Below are 12,885 nucleotides of genomic sequence, written 5' to 3'. Positions count from 1 at the left end.
TACAGATAAAGAGCAAACGGGGCCCTGAAAGTCTTGCTGAGCCCCCACGGACACGTGGGGAAACATTCAGACCCCAGGTTAGCTTACTTGGAACTGCTGACTATGGCGCCATTGTATACTGCTTCAGGCTCTCCTGGCACGGATCAGTTATACAGCTGGCTGCCTCCGTTGCAGTTCCTCTCACTTCAGCCATAAATGTTTCTTGACAGCCCTGGGGTGTCATCACTCCGGTACCCCACACCCCACACACTCTGTTTTGACACAGGTTTCAGGCAGCTGACATTGGTCTGGTTTCCTGACCCTCCCACTTCTGGCCCCGAAATGCTGGGATTACGGGCATGTGATACCACACCCAATTTACTACCCTTTTCTGTGTCTGGTAATTTTCACACGAGAGAATGTTGAGCAGACTTAATTTTTCTAAATAAGACAGAGAAGAGTGGAAATGGAAGATTGGTAGAAACCTCTGCTTTTCGCTTCTTCGAGGCATGCCGACATTTTCGATGTTACTCGTGAGTCTTATTGGGGCTTGAACTCAGGGCCTCGGCTCACGCCCACAAGCACTGCTGACTTACACTCCAAGCCTATGCCTGTCACGCACCACCGTGATTCAAACCTTTAGCTTGTAGCTTGTAAGGCACCATCTCCACCTCCTCCCAGATTGACAGGGCCATTGAATTAGAAAAATGTGACTTCTTCCAGGGTTGTTTCCAGGAATGTTGATTGAATCTGAGAAGGGTTGTGTTGTGAGAATTCCCTGCCTAAGGAGGTGTTAACAACCTTCCATCCAAGGTCCAAGGTCCCATCCACAAATCAAAGTACCAATCTCACTGATGTTCAACCTTAAAACCAAAGAATTTATTTGGTTTACTTGTAGAGATGAAGGAATTTGGCTGACTCCGAAGCAGCTACCTTGGAAAATCTTTTTACCTACCCAGCATGAACGATGGCTTCTCCAACACCATGTAGGTGGAGCCCCTTTAGATTAACCTTCTCTGGCCTGTGTTGTCTAGTACCTCCTGAGACCATCCTCCCAAACCCCACCCCCGCCGCCACCCCAACCATGTGCAATTAAGACAAAACTGCACACACGCGCCCAGAAGGAGAGATAGGGAATCTCCAGTGACTCTCCTACCCCCTCCCCATTAAGGAATGTCAACTCTCAGCTGGATCTCACAGACAGGCACAGATAACTTGACTAAGACCGCAGCTGTTCTGCCTGGTGGGCAGAATTCTGCCACGAGTCGTTACTAGCTGTTCTGTGTCTGGGGTCTGCAGTTTTCAGACTTGTTCTTCGAAAGAACAGTGTCAACAACTGCAGAAACCTTAGGAGTGGATTTCAGGGAACAGTCTAGATGGGAACAGACAGAGGTTAGGGGACGGAGCCCAGACGAGGTTCCTGAAGAGAAGTGGTCCTCATCTGCCAGCCCTGCAAGTCCTCCTCAGTTTTGACTTTGGGGTTGCCAGTGTGGTATGAATTGTCCTCAGCTCCCTTTGGTACCAGATATGACCTAGGATGATGCGCGCGTTAGGCAAGCATCCTGGTCCTGAAGAAGCCTGTTTCTCTGAGAGACGGTGTTCTTATTCTGAGGTGGAGAAGATGGTTGTGACTCAGTTACCAAGCTGTGTCCCAGAACTGTGGCAGATCTCACACTCAGGTCAGATCTGCAGCCTCCCTTCCCACCTCCCCCTGGGAACTCTGCTCCCAGGAGAATTCTCAACTCAGCCTTGAACATCCCTGCGACTACTCTTTGTCCCTCAAGCACAGAACAGTGTAGCACCTCCTTGGAGCCTGTGGGTCTAGCTAGGAGCAATAAAGTAACTGATTCTTCGTTGACAGATCATTTTAGATAATCATCTTAGTTAATTTTGATAGTGTTTTTTTTAAAGAAATTATACAAAAGAAGTTGAACATCAGCCTTTCACTCTATGCCCTACATCCCTTCCAGGGCGCTGGGGAACCTAGTCCCATTGATCTTGTGGCCTGAGCTCTGAGACCCACCAGAGTAGGTATGGCCACTGTGGCTGAATGTCATCAAACTGTGCGCAGGGACACAGTAAAGTGCTTATACCCCAAGCACAAGGGCCTGAGTTTGGAGTCCCTATATCCAAGTAAAATTTTGGCATGGCACACTTGAAATACCAATGCTGGGAAGGGTCCCCGGAGCTTGCCGGCAGCTTGTCTGGTCAAACTGGTGAGCTCCAGGCTCAGTAAGAGACCCTGTATTAAAACATAGTGACTGAGAAAGACACTGAAGGTTACCTCTGGTTTACACACACACACACACACACACACACACACACAGTAAGTAAACTTAGTTTGTAGCACTGTGTGTTTGATAGAGAAATACCCACCTCAGGATGTTAGATGTTTCCGTAGATCTGGGGCTGACCTCATCTCTGTAGATGCAGACTGACTTGGGTGTGTCATACTGAGACCCCTAACGCCGTACTTGATCTTGCTGTCTGTGGTCAGCCATTCTGAGGCAACCTCTGGCCCTTGAGGAAGTACTGAGCAGAGCCTGGGACTTCTCTTCTCAAACTTCCATTCTGCTCTTGTTTTCTTGTTTTGTGGGATGAAGTCGCACCTAGCCCAGACGGGCCTTGAACTCTTGATCCATTTGTCTCTGTTAGGGGTCTGTTAGGGGCGCGTGTCACCACGCCTGGAGCATTTCCCTCACTCTCCACACTGACATCATTCACAGGGTAGTGATGTAGTTTGAACTGCGTACTGTGTGTGTGTTTGGTCTCTATAAATTCCACCTTGCTCTTGCAACCTGCCTGAGTAGCCAATGACAAGCTCTTCCCAATGTGGTCCTGTCAGAAAGCAAGATGACAGACTGGTCAGCCTGGCCTCACCCTGAAGGCCGTGATTCCTCAGCATCCCCAGTGCCCCCTTGCACTGACTGCAGTAGCCCCACTGTGTCCTGACTCACAGTTACAGCCATAAAGAACCCCCTGCTCCTGGGGGCCTCGTGGGACAGACAGCGCGAAAGGGTTTTGGAAAGATAACACTTCTTTAAAGCATGGGATGAGATGCAGGTAGTAACCAAGAGACATGGGCAGTGGGTCCATGGAGCAGAGGCCAGCCGTGGACACTGTTGCAGAGGTGCCCAGCCAGTGCCTGCCCTTTCCTGTTCCACCGTGCATTCCCTCGGCTGCACTCAATAGCAGACTGTTTTTAGAATCTGCCGAATATAAGCTGTGGGGGTTTCCGTAGAAACAAAAGTTGGTAGCTGTTGCTACTTCCTGTAACCAAGGCAACTCAGGAAAGGGATTCTGTCCCTCTGCAACCTCCACCCCAGTCTGGAAACCACCATGTGTGTGTCAGCCATGCTAACATGGGTGTGGGTGGGCACACCAGGATTTCCAAGCTCCTGCATCAGATTTTTGTTCCTTCTCTCAGGAACGGATCACACCAGGACAGAGGCCTCTGCTTCTGTCTAAACCAAGGCAGCTTATTTTGGTGCTGCTTTTGGCTTTGGCAGCATGGTACTCAGGTTGCACTCACATGAGGGACTTTGCATCCTTAAATGTTTTCTGAAATGGCTTAGATTATTGATGTCATGATGATGAAATATGCCCTGATGTAAATGCCACCGATTCTGCTCAGTTCTAAAGCCTCAAAGCTTCGGTAAATGCATAATTAGCACGGACACTCCCTCCCATTCGCGGTATCTGTACATCTAAGCAGCCCATGGAGCATCATTTCCAGGTGGCATCTGAGGAGGCAGACCAGGGAGGTAGTGGTTCCCTGGGGCTCCTCATCTGTCTCTCTGCAACCCAGAGGTCTCTCTATTGGCCCTCTTGGAGTTCTGGAAAGTTAGAGAATGTTGCATCCCGCATTCCAGGCGCATTGCAGGACTGAGCTGCATATGGACCCTGTCCAATGAGTCTGCCTGCGGATGCAGGGGTGGGAGCTGGCTTTGTAGGCCCAAGGCTTCCTCAGTCTGGTGGAGGAAGTGACCTGAGACCAGAACTGTCTCAATCCCCTTTCTCAAGAACTTCCTTAGAGCTGTGACCCGTATGTGAAATCCTTCCAGTTTTCTGTGGACTCTGAGACTCTTTGGTGTCAGTACCATGACCAGAGGGTGAGGGTCTGATGTGCATACTTTGCCTGGTAGGCATGAGTGTCAGGAAAGGCCCAGGACTGGCAGGAGCAGAGCCTGGGTGTTGAGGGATTCCTTGAAGGTGGTGTACCCTAAAGGTGAGGGGTGGGCTCCCCACAGACCCACCTTGTCTGAGCACACTCTGCAAATTAGGTGTCTAGTCTTTTGTGGCCAGAAGGACTCCGGGCAGCAACTTCAGGAACAGTTATGTGGGCCAGGGAGGTTACTCAGTGACACCCAGTGCGTACTTTACTGATAGGCAAGACATCCCACTGACTTCTCAAATAGCTCTCTGAAGCCTTTGCCAGCCTGTCCTTGGGGCTGTCACACGTACGACTGTATGGCCCACAAAAGGAGTTTCAATAGAAATTATTTCTGTCGCTGACCAGTGAACTGAACACTTGGCCAAGGGACCCTGAAGCAAGCTGTAGGGATGGCACTGGGGACGGTAGGCGGGAAACCTGAGGCACTGGGTCAGACTTGTGCTTCTCTGTGGCTCTCCTTGCAATCCTTCTTACCCAGGGTGGGTGTGTAATTGGATGTGTGTGTCTCACCCATGATGGGTGTGTCCGTGGGTTGTATGTGTCACTAGGGTGGATGTGTTCTTGGGTTGTATGTCTCATCTAGGTAGGCGTACCCTTGGGTTTGAATGTGATTTATGGGGCGTAAAGGGGAATCTGGAGTCAGGATCAGCTTTGTGGAATTGTCGTAGGCAACTTTGGTGATCTATGGGACATTTCCAACTGTTCCCACCCCCAAGGAGTGCCTCTATTTAAAGCCCAGCCTATAAAAGCTGCTTATAGAACCCAGGCCTGGGCCCACAGCATTGAGGGGAGCTCCAGCCATGGACCACAGCAGGGGAGAGGAAACACATCCTGAACCAGCAGCTATGGGAATTCCCAAGAAGCTAGCAAGCCTGTGGCTTGTGATAAGAGCCTGTTCCTGACACCCCCCTACCTCCATGCCCTGCTTATGAACCAAGAGGAGGAGCCAAGGTGGGCCTACACCTGGACAGTTTCTAGAGCAACCAGCAGAACTGAGTTTGCTTTCCGGCATCAGTGAGCATGGGTTTGGGGTTTGGTACCCTCCAACTTCCTTCCCCACCTCCTACCTACTGAAAATGGTCAAATATCTCAGGGCATACATGTATTCCCATATAGGAATGCCCCTGCCCTTAGGCAAGCACCAGCATACAGGGAGCTTGTGAGGCCCTGGTGGACCAGGCTTCTGGAGGAAAGGCAGCAGGTGCTCCTCAGGAAACTGTCCCTAGTCCTCGACCAGCTCAGGACAGCAAGCGTAAGGATGTACTTGGAGAATTTCAAATCTGCCTGTGACCTCACACAATGGTTTTGTATTTTGGCAAAGCAGCTATCCAGGAAGGCATACCCCTGGCGTACCCGCCCAAGGCAGCTGACCTCGAGAACCACCTGGACAGTTGGCACATAAAGGACGGGCCTGGGCTTTGCACTGTGCCCAGGGAATGAACCTTGAGCCTGGGTGCCACATGGTGGACCTTGGCTGTTTTTTTTTTTTTTTTTTTTTTTTTTTTTTTTTTTTTTTTGGTTTTTTTGAGACAGGGTTTCTCTGTAGCTTTGGTGCCTGTCCCGGAACTAGCTCTTGTAGACCAGACTGGCCTTGAACTCCCAGAGATCCGCCTGCCTCTGCCTCCCGAGTGCTGGGATTAAAGGCGTGCGCCACCACTGCCCGGCACCTTGGCTGTTTTGTATGTCAGTTCATTTCACAACTTGGTCACATCCAGCCTTCCCTGGTGACTCCGCAGGGACCATATGCACGACCATCATCCTCCAGCTCCTATCTGTGTGTTGCTGTTCTTGGCAGCGTATCTGGAGAGGACAAAGCATGCCACCGAAGCACCGGCTAATTCTTTCGGTGTAGGATTTGTGTCATGAAGGCATGCACAGTCACGGGGAGGGCTTGGATCTGTGTCGGTGTTCGGCTCCTCTGTCTACTGGTGTTTGGTTGGGCAGGTTCCAGGAAACAAGATGATTGCCATCACTTCCTCTACTTGTCTCCCCACAAGTCATGTGACCAATGTAAGAGCCGTGGGTGTTGTGAATGGTGGAGCTTACAAGGACCTGAAGCTGTATTGAATTACAAACTAATCTTCTAAATCCTGATATCAGGAATAGCTGGTACTTAACAGTCTTCATTCATGTGGCTCCTTTGTCAGCCCAGGCCTAGACTTCTCTGGGCAGGACTGGTAGCTATATGGGTTTTCAGCACGACTGCCCTCAAGGACAGAGTGTATGTTCGGCTAAAATGGACCACAGTGAGGACTGTGTCCCAAGAGGAGATTCTGTGACAAGTCCTACAAGCTCAAGTGTGTGGACTCCGTTTAGGGACTTTGGCCCAGTGCTAAGAATTAATTCAGAAGAGATGAGGGACTAGCCAGGCATCCTGGCATAGAAAGTGTGTGAGGTACCCAGCATCCCCAGCCTGGAGGACAACAAGGAAGGGCAAATGTCATCTCAGAAGCAAGGTCATCTGTTGGTATATAATAAATACTCAAAGATACTTTGAACAGCGTTAATCTGTGACGTTGCAGCTCTTGGGTCAGGTGTGTGGGCCTTGCCTTGCTGGAACCTATGCTCAGGTCTAACAGGCTGTCAACAGCAGTTAGCCAGGGTAGGACCTTCTGTACTTCTGAGCTCATTTGTGGTTCCAGAACCTTAACATTCTTGGAGGTCATAGGATGGTGGCCCCTCTTCCTACTACGGGCTGTCGCCTGAAGGCTATTCACAGCTCTTGGGATCCCCTCACGGGCCTCTCTTGTATGGCATCCAGCTTTTTGAAGGCCAGCAAAAGACTTCCCTAAACCCTCTTAGAGGCCTCGTCTAAGACCAAGCACATTCTTTTTGCTCAACTCAAGGTCAGCTGACGAAAGCCCTTCATCTGCCGTCTATTGTTATGTGTGACGGGAATGACGGTATTGTATTTACATCTCTCCACATACACACTCAAGGGGAGGAGACTACAGGTGCCAGCATACAGGGCATTCATCCAGGCAGAGGCAGCAGAGTTCTGGGGACCCTCCTAGAATGGTAGGCCTTTCTAGAATTCTGTCAACTATATTCCTCTCTCCTTCTGCCCCACCTGGTGCATCTGTCTTCTCGCTCTTTCCACAAACCCTTCCCTGTTCCTCCTTGTCCAAGCCGATGGACTAATACTGTTGTCAAAACTCTTAGAAAGGAACCCACAGGCCCAGGGCCATGTGCCTCCTCACCCAAGGGTAGGTTCTGAATGTAAAGACCCTTCTTGACCCTTCCCCTCCAGCCCTAGGTTATCCTTACAGACAAGTACCCATTTAGGACATGTGGTTGGTGTGGAACCTTTAAAATGACATCAAGTGCCAGACTTCTGATTACAACCACGATGGGGCAACACTTCACCTCTGTGCTCCAGCCCCAGCTCCAGCCCCGGCCCCTGCCCCTGCCCCAGCTTGTCATATTGGGTGCCCTTTGATTTGAAAGATGTGGTCTTGGACTAATAAGGGACCACACAAGTAAAATCTGTTACAGAGTCGAGTCCTTGGAAGCTGACAGGAAACCCCTTGTGATTCATCTTAGTAATCAACTTACATTAGAATTGGAAGAAATCAGGGCCAGGCATGGTGATGAGCTGCTGAAATCCTAGCATGGCAGAAGGTAGGACGACTGAGGCAGGAGGATGGTGAATTTGAGGCTGGCCTTGGCTATGTAGATAGCAAGACTTGGTCATTTCAAAAAAATCATAAGTGAAAAAATAAAAGGGAGAACAGGCTTTCTTTTGGGCCACCAACCAGCTCCCAAATAAAGACACAGAGATTTAATATTAGTTATGAATGTTGGCTTTAGCTTAGACTCTTTTCTTGCTAGCTCTTATAACTTAATTTAACCCGTTTCTCTTCATCTACATTTTGCCTCAGGAGTTTTTACCTTTCTTTCATTCTGTACATCCTACTTTCCTGCTTCCTCTATACCTGGCTGGTCCCAGGAGTCTCCCTTTTCCTTCTTCATTCTCTTTTCAACCCTAGATTCCTCCTCCTATTTATTCTCTCTGCCTGCCAGCCCTGCCTATCCCATTACTGCCTAGCTATTGGCTGTTTATTAAACCAATCAGGTACCTTAGGCAGGCAAGGTAAAACAGCAACACATCTTTACACAATTAGACAAATACAGCATAAACAAATGTAACACACATTTACATAGTTAAATATTCCACAATATAAACCAATGTAATAATGTAATACATCTTTACATAATTAAAGTAACAGTCCACAACTGAGGGAAGGGGAAAGGAAGGATCAGTTTGTCTTCTGCCGTGTGTGTGTATGTGTGTGTGTGTGTGTGTGTGTGTGTGTGTGTGGTCAGGGAGGTGGTATTCAGGTCAGCCACCAGGACCTATCTCCTAGTGGGTATATGCAGCTCAGAAAGCCAAATGTGCTTAGGCTCTTGCTCCTGGCTGGCCCCAACAGCTATCTGGGTCCAGAAAGTGCTGTATTAAAATGACCCAGGGAACACTGAGATATTACAAAATCCAGAGCTGTGGGTGGAAGAATTATTGACTGTTCAAGGGAACTTACCTGCCAAGAAGGCGGGGCTTGTCACCAGGAGCCTGCATTTTGGAACATTCTGCCTTTTACCTCCCTGGCTTCCGGGTTGCATGAGCTAAGAGCATTCACATGGTCTGTAGTCATGCATCCGGGTCAAAATGCCATCTGTAACCCTTTGGTCGGCAGAGTCAGCTGTGTTCTGATGGCTGATCTGCCGGGGGCCTAAAGATTGCTAGAGGAAGAGCTTTTAATACAAAGACTGACTCTACTATTCAGAGCCCTCCACGGTGCCCTTGGTCACCTTGGGAGAACCCGAGCTCCCCTTACCACAGAGGGGAGGGGATTCATAGGGTATGAGGGGAGGCCAAGAGAGACTGGGCAGGAGTCTTAGAGTGGATCTCTCAGTGAGGGCACCAGACTGAGGCCCTGCATGGCTGCCTGGCTCTGCCAGGAGTCCTAGAACAGCATCCACCTGGCATTTAGTGAGGGTTCAACAGTCACCCTCCTGTCCTCGGTGATGCCAAACTCTGTTGGACTGCGTTTCTCCTACATGTGTACCTATGACATAACTATTTCTAAACTGAGCACAGTAAGACAACATTAACTATTCTGTAGACCATGGCCATCTTAGCTTAGGATGTTCCTTTCCTCTTTGAGTCAGGAACTTTCACCCCTTTACTAAAAGGAAGTATTTCTAGGCTCTTCTTGGGCATATGCAAGCTGTCAGAATCACCACTCGTGTGCTTTGGGGGCTTTGCTAAGTGAAATGGGGGCGACCCCAACACAAGAGTCAGCTGTTGCTGGAGTGAGTGTGGTGACCAACAGACAAATCGTGCATAAGACGTGGAAACTCCGGACAAAGGGACTCAAAGTTTGAACAAGACAGAACAAAACGGTGCCAGATTTGATCAGCTCTGCATGGTTTTAAAAACACAGGAATTATTTGTTTCTGAAAATTTCCATGTAAAGTTTTTAGACTTCGGTGGACCCCCAGCTAACTGATAACGGAGGAGGAGCTTCTGGACTCAGAGCTACCTTTCATCCCGTTCCAGAAAACCCTGCCACTCGAGAGCATCCGTGAATTGCCACTGTGTGCTTGTTAAGCCCTAAACAAGATTTTCTCTGCACAGTGTCATTAACTATGTACCCGGAAGGTGCCTGGTCTGTTCTCTAATAAGGTTTCTGGGTCTGTTTCAGGCGGAGGCCAGGCTTGCAGCGAAGCGTGCAGCCCGCGCTGAAGCTCGAGAGATCCGCATGAAGGAGCTGGAGCGGCAGCAGAAGGAGGTAACGGAGGCTGGGGGGTGGCTCATGGTTGGCTTTCTCTGAGATGTGTTAGGACCGTGAGGTCAGAGCACCTGCTCCCTTCACTGTTACCTTTGTATCACTCCTGCTTGGAATGTGTGTGCCCCTGTGGTTTGTTCTGGGTTGGCCCGGAGCGTGCATAGTGCGGATGCCAGGCATGCTTGCCCAATCCCGGGGGCCTGAGAGGAAGCCCGTGAGGTTCCAGGCCAGTTTTCTGGCTTCAAAGGGCTGGAGAGAACTGGCTCTGGGTCCTTTCAGTTAGAACCAGAAAAGAATAGAGTAATTATTTTTTTAATTTAATTGACCAGCGTCTATCATTTAACCCCCCCCCCAGCTTATATACAAAGAACAGGTGATATTGTGGATAGGTAGCCATGGAAACAAATACACTGCAGGGGGTCAGAGGTGCCCACACCACTTCATCCTATCTGCATGTTTGTTGTTGTTGTTTGTTTGTTTTGTTTTTTTTTTTTGAGACAGGGTTTTCTCTGTAGCTTTGGAGCCTGTCCTGGAACTAACTCTTGTAGACCAGGTTGGCCTCGAACTCACAGAGATCTGCCTGCCTCTACCTCCCAAGTGCTGGGATTAAAGGCGTGTGCCACCACTCCCCGGCTTCTATCTGCTGTTTTTAAAACCAACAGCCAGCATGTGGGCTCTTTAACTGTGTTAGGGCGCTGGCTTCCCCACAGCCTTGCCCACTCAGGGAATGAACCCATCGGAGAGCATCCGCTCCAGCCCCATACTGCAGGGCTTGAGCATTAAGACGGCTGGAATGTGTGAGTAGTCAATGGCCGCTGGAGTGGTCTTCCTCTGCAGGCTCTGGTTCTGCTCACAGAGCCCAGCCGAGGTTCACCACTGCGCAGCTTCAGATGGAAATTCGCCTTTCCTATTTTTCTTCAGACCATGGCACAAGTCCTCCACCTTCCCAACTGGGCCTACGCCTGTAATGTGCTTTGTAGGGACAGCTGGACCACCAGACTATGATGTTCACTGTCCCTCCCTGCCTGGGAACTTTGAGACCCTAGAAAGAAATATGCCAACAGAAGAGGGGTGTGACCAGACTTGATTTGGGGAAGGAACCTTCCAGACGGTGTGTGGGTGGCCACACAGTGCTGGGAGCCCCAGCCTAATGGCTCAGCAAAAGGGGTGCCAGTGGGAGGGCAAGGTGGGACAGGGCAGTCACCACCATGAGGGGACCTCACCCTCTTCTGTGGTGATCAGGAAGTAACCTTGACAAGCTTCTCCTGTATGCTAAGCTATGAGCAGAGAATTTAACCATTATTGGAAGGTGGCTCACTGTCTTCCCTTCTATTTAGAAGTTGGTACTTTTCTGTGTGTCTATATGTGTGTGTGTGTTTAATAATTTTTTTCTTAGTTCTCTGAAGAAGCAGGGGTTGGTATCCATCCAACATCTACCTGTCTCTTTTCTAAGCAGGTTTATATTTTTAAAATAAAAAAAAAAATAGGCTGTCTTGGGTTTTTTGTGTTAATTATTCGGGCCTTTTCCCAGAAGAACTGTGGTTGCCAGGCCTTCGAGTTGACTGAAGTGCCTCCTACCCCTAGTCTCGCGGCCATGGGTGAGGTGAGCCTCAGAGGAATCAGAACCCAGTGAACACCTGTCAGGATGCTCACACCCAGGAAGTGTTTTCCAGAAGCTCACCAGAGACAAATGTCTAGCTCCACAAGTGAAGAATCAGAAAAGACCACCTCCGCTTTGTAGGTCCCTGTCCTGCACCGCACCTCTGAGCTGGCTGTGTGCAAGGGACCATCCCAGCTAGAGCTCCTGGGCTCACCTGATTCGGCATACATACTGGATAGTTTATTTGGAATTGAATTGATTTTTTTTTTTTAATGACCAAGTCGCAGTTGTTTCTCAGACTGCCAGGTATCTTTTTCTCCGAAATCTTTCTTCTCACTCAGTAGGCATTTGTGAACCACTGTGTGTAGGGCCCAGCTTGATCTTCCTTCCCATTGACTGTGGGAGCCACAGGGTAGTGTGATGGGGAGGGAGGTCGTTCTGGGGCTGGGGGCTGCTGCTCCTTAGATGCATCCCAGTTACAGAGGGTGGCTCCAGTCATCTGCCAGAGCTGCGCCCTGCTTAGACTGATCCACTGTCAGCTTTCCCTGGTTCTCCCCCAGTCCTTCCATCAGTCTGTCTTCCTTCCTTCCTTCTTTCCTTCCTTCCTTCCTTCCTTCCTTCCTTCCTTCCTTCCTTCCTTCCTCCCTCCCTCCCTCCCTCCCTCCCTCCCTCCTTCCTTCCTTTTCTCCCCCCCTTCTTCTTTTGGTGGTAGTGGGGATCGAACCCAGGACCTCCTGTATGCTAGGTACTCACTCACTCCACCCCTGAGTCCCTCCCAGTACGAGCATTCTGCAGAGATCCCCAGGGCATTTGGTTGCTGCCTGTTCCAGGGGATTCATTGCACTTTCTGCCCCACTGTCCTTCTAGTGCGTGATGTGCCTCATGGCTGTTGGTTTCAACTCTTACCAGAGACAAACCAAGGACTCAGGGCCATGGGATGCAGATGCAGTGAGGCTGTGAGCTGACTCCATGTTGTGCTCGTGCCTATTAGTGAGCTCGGTATCATGAGTGACTTTCACCAATATGTAAAATTCCTACAGAGATCAAGGTGAAAGTGAGTTAGAGTATGTGTACACGCATCTATTCTTACTGATGGGTAGTGTTGATTGGTACATATTGCACGGTTACATAAAAATCTTCTCCAGAGTCTTGGGTGAGACGCCCTGGACAGAGTTTGCTGTGAGTATGGCAGCATCCACAGTGACAAAGAAATTGGCTGAGTCCTTACGACTTTATTTTTTTGAGTAGAAGGATAATTGGCCCTGAACACCAACTATCTCCTCATTGCTATCTTTGTGGCAGAATTTGTCAGCCAGAGCTGACGTTTGTGGTAAGGAAGAGAA

At 49.6% G+C, this 12,885-nt stretch overlaps 1 protein-coding gene across 21 annotated transcripts in view; it reads left to right on the top strand.

Moving 5' to 3' along the window:
• Positions 1 to 12,885, top strand: part of Lrrfip1 (LRR binding FLII interacting protein 1) — a 130,722-nt gene that overhangs the window by 58,332 nt on the left and 59,505 nt on the right. For all 21 annotated transcript variants that reach the window (XM_057754033.1, XM_057754023.1, XM_057754016.1 and 18 more), the window contains exon 2: positions 9,859 to 9,945. In XM_057754033.1, coding sequence (XP_057610016.1) covers positions 9,859 to 9,945 — 87 coding nt within the window. The remainder of the gene's footprint in view (positions 1 to 9,858; positions 9,946 to 12,885) is intronic.

This window comes from Chionomys nivalis, chromosome 2, assembly GCF_950005125.1.
Source record: "Chionomys nivalis chromosome 2, mChiNiv1.1, whole genome shotgun sequence".
Taxonomy (NCBI): Eukaryota; Metazoa; Chordata; class Mammalia; order Rodentia; family Cricetidae; genus Chionomys; species Chionomys nivalis.
The sequence above is the reverse complement of the archived record's forward strand: the minus strand, read 5'-3'. Positions and strand labels throughout refer to the sequence as shown.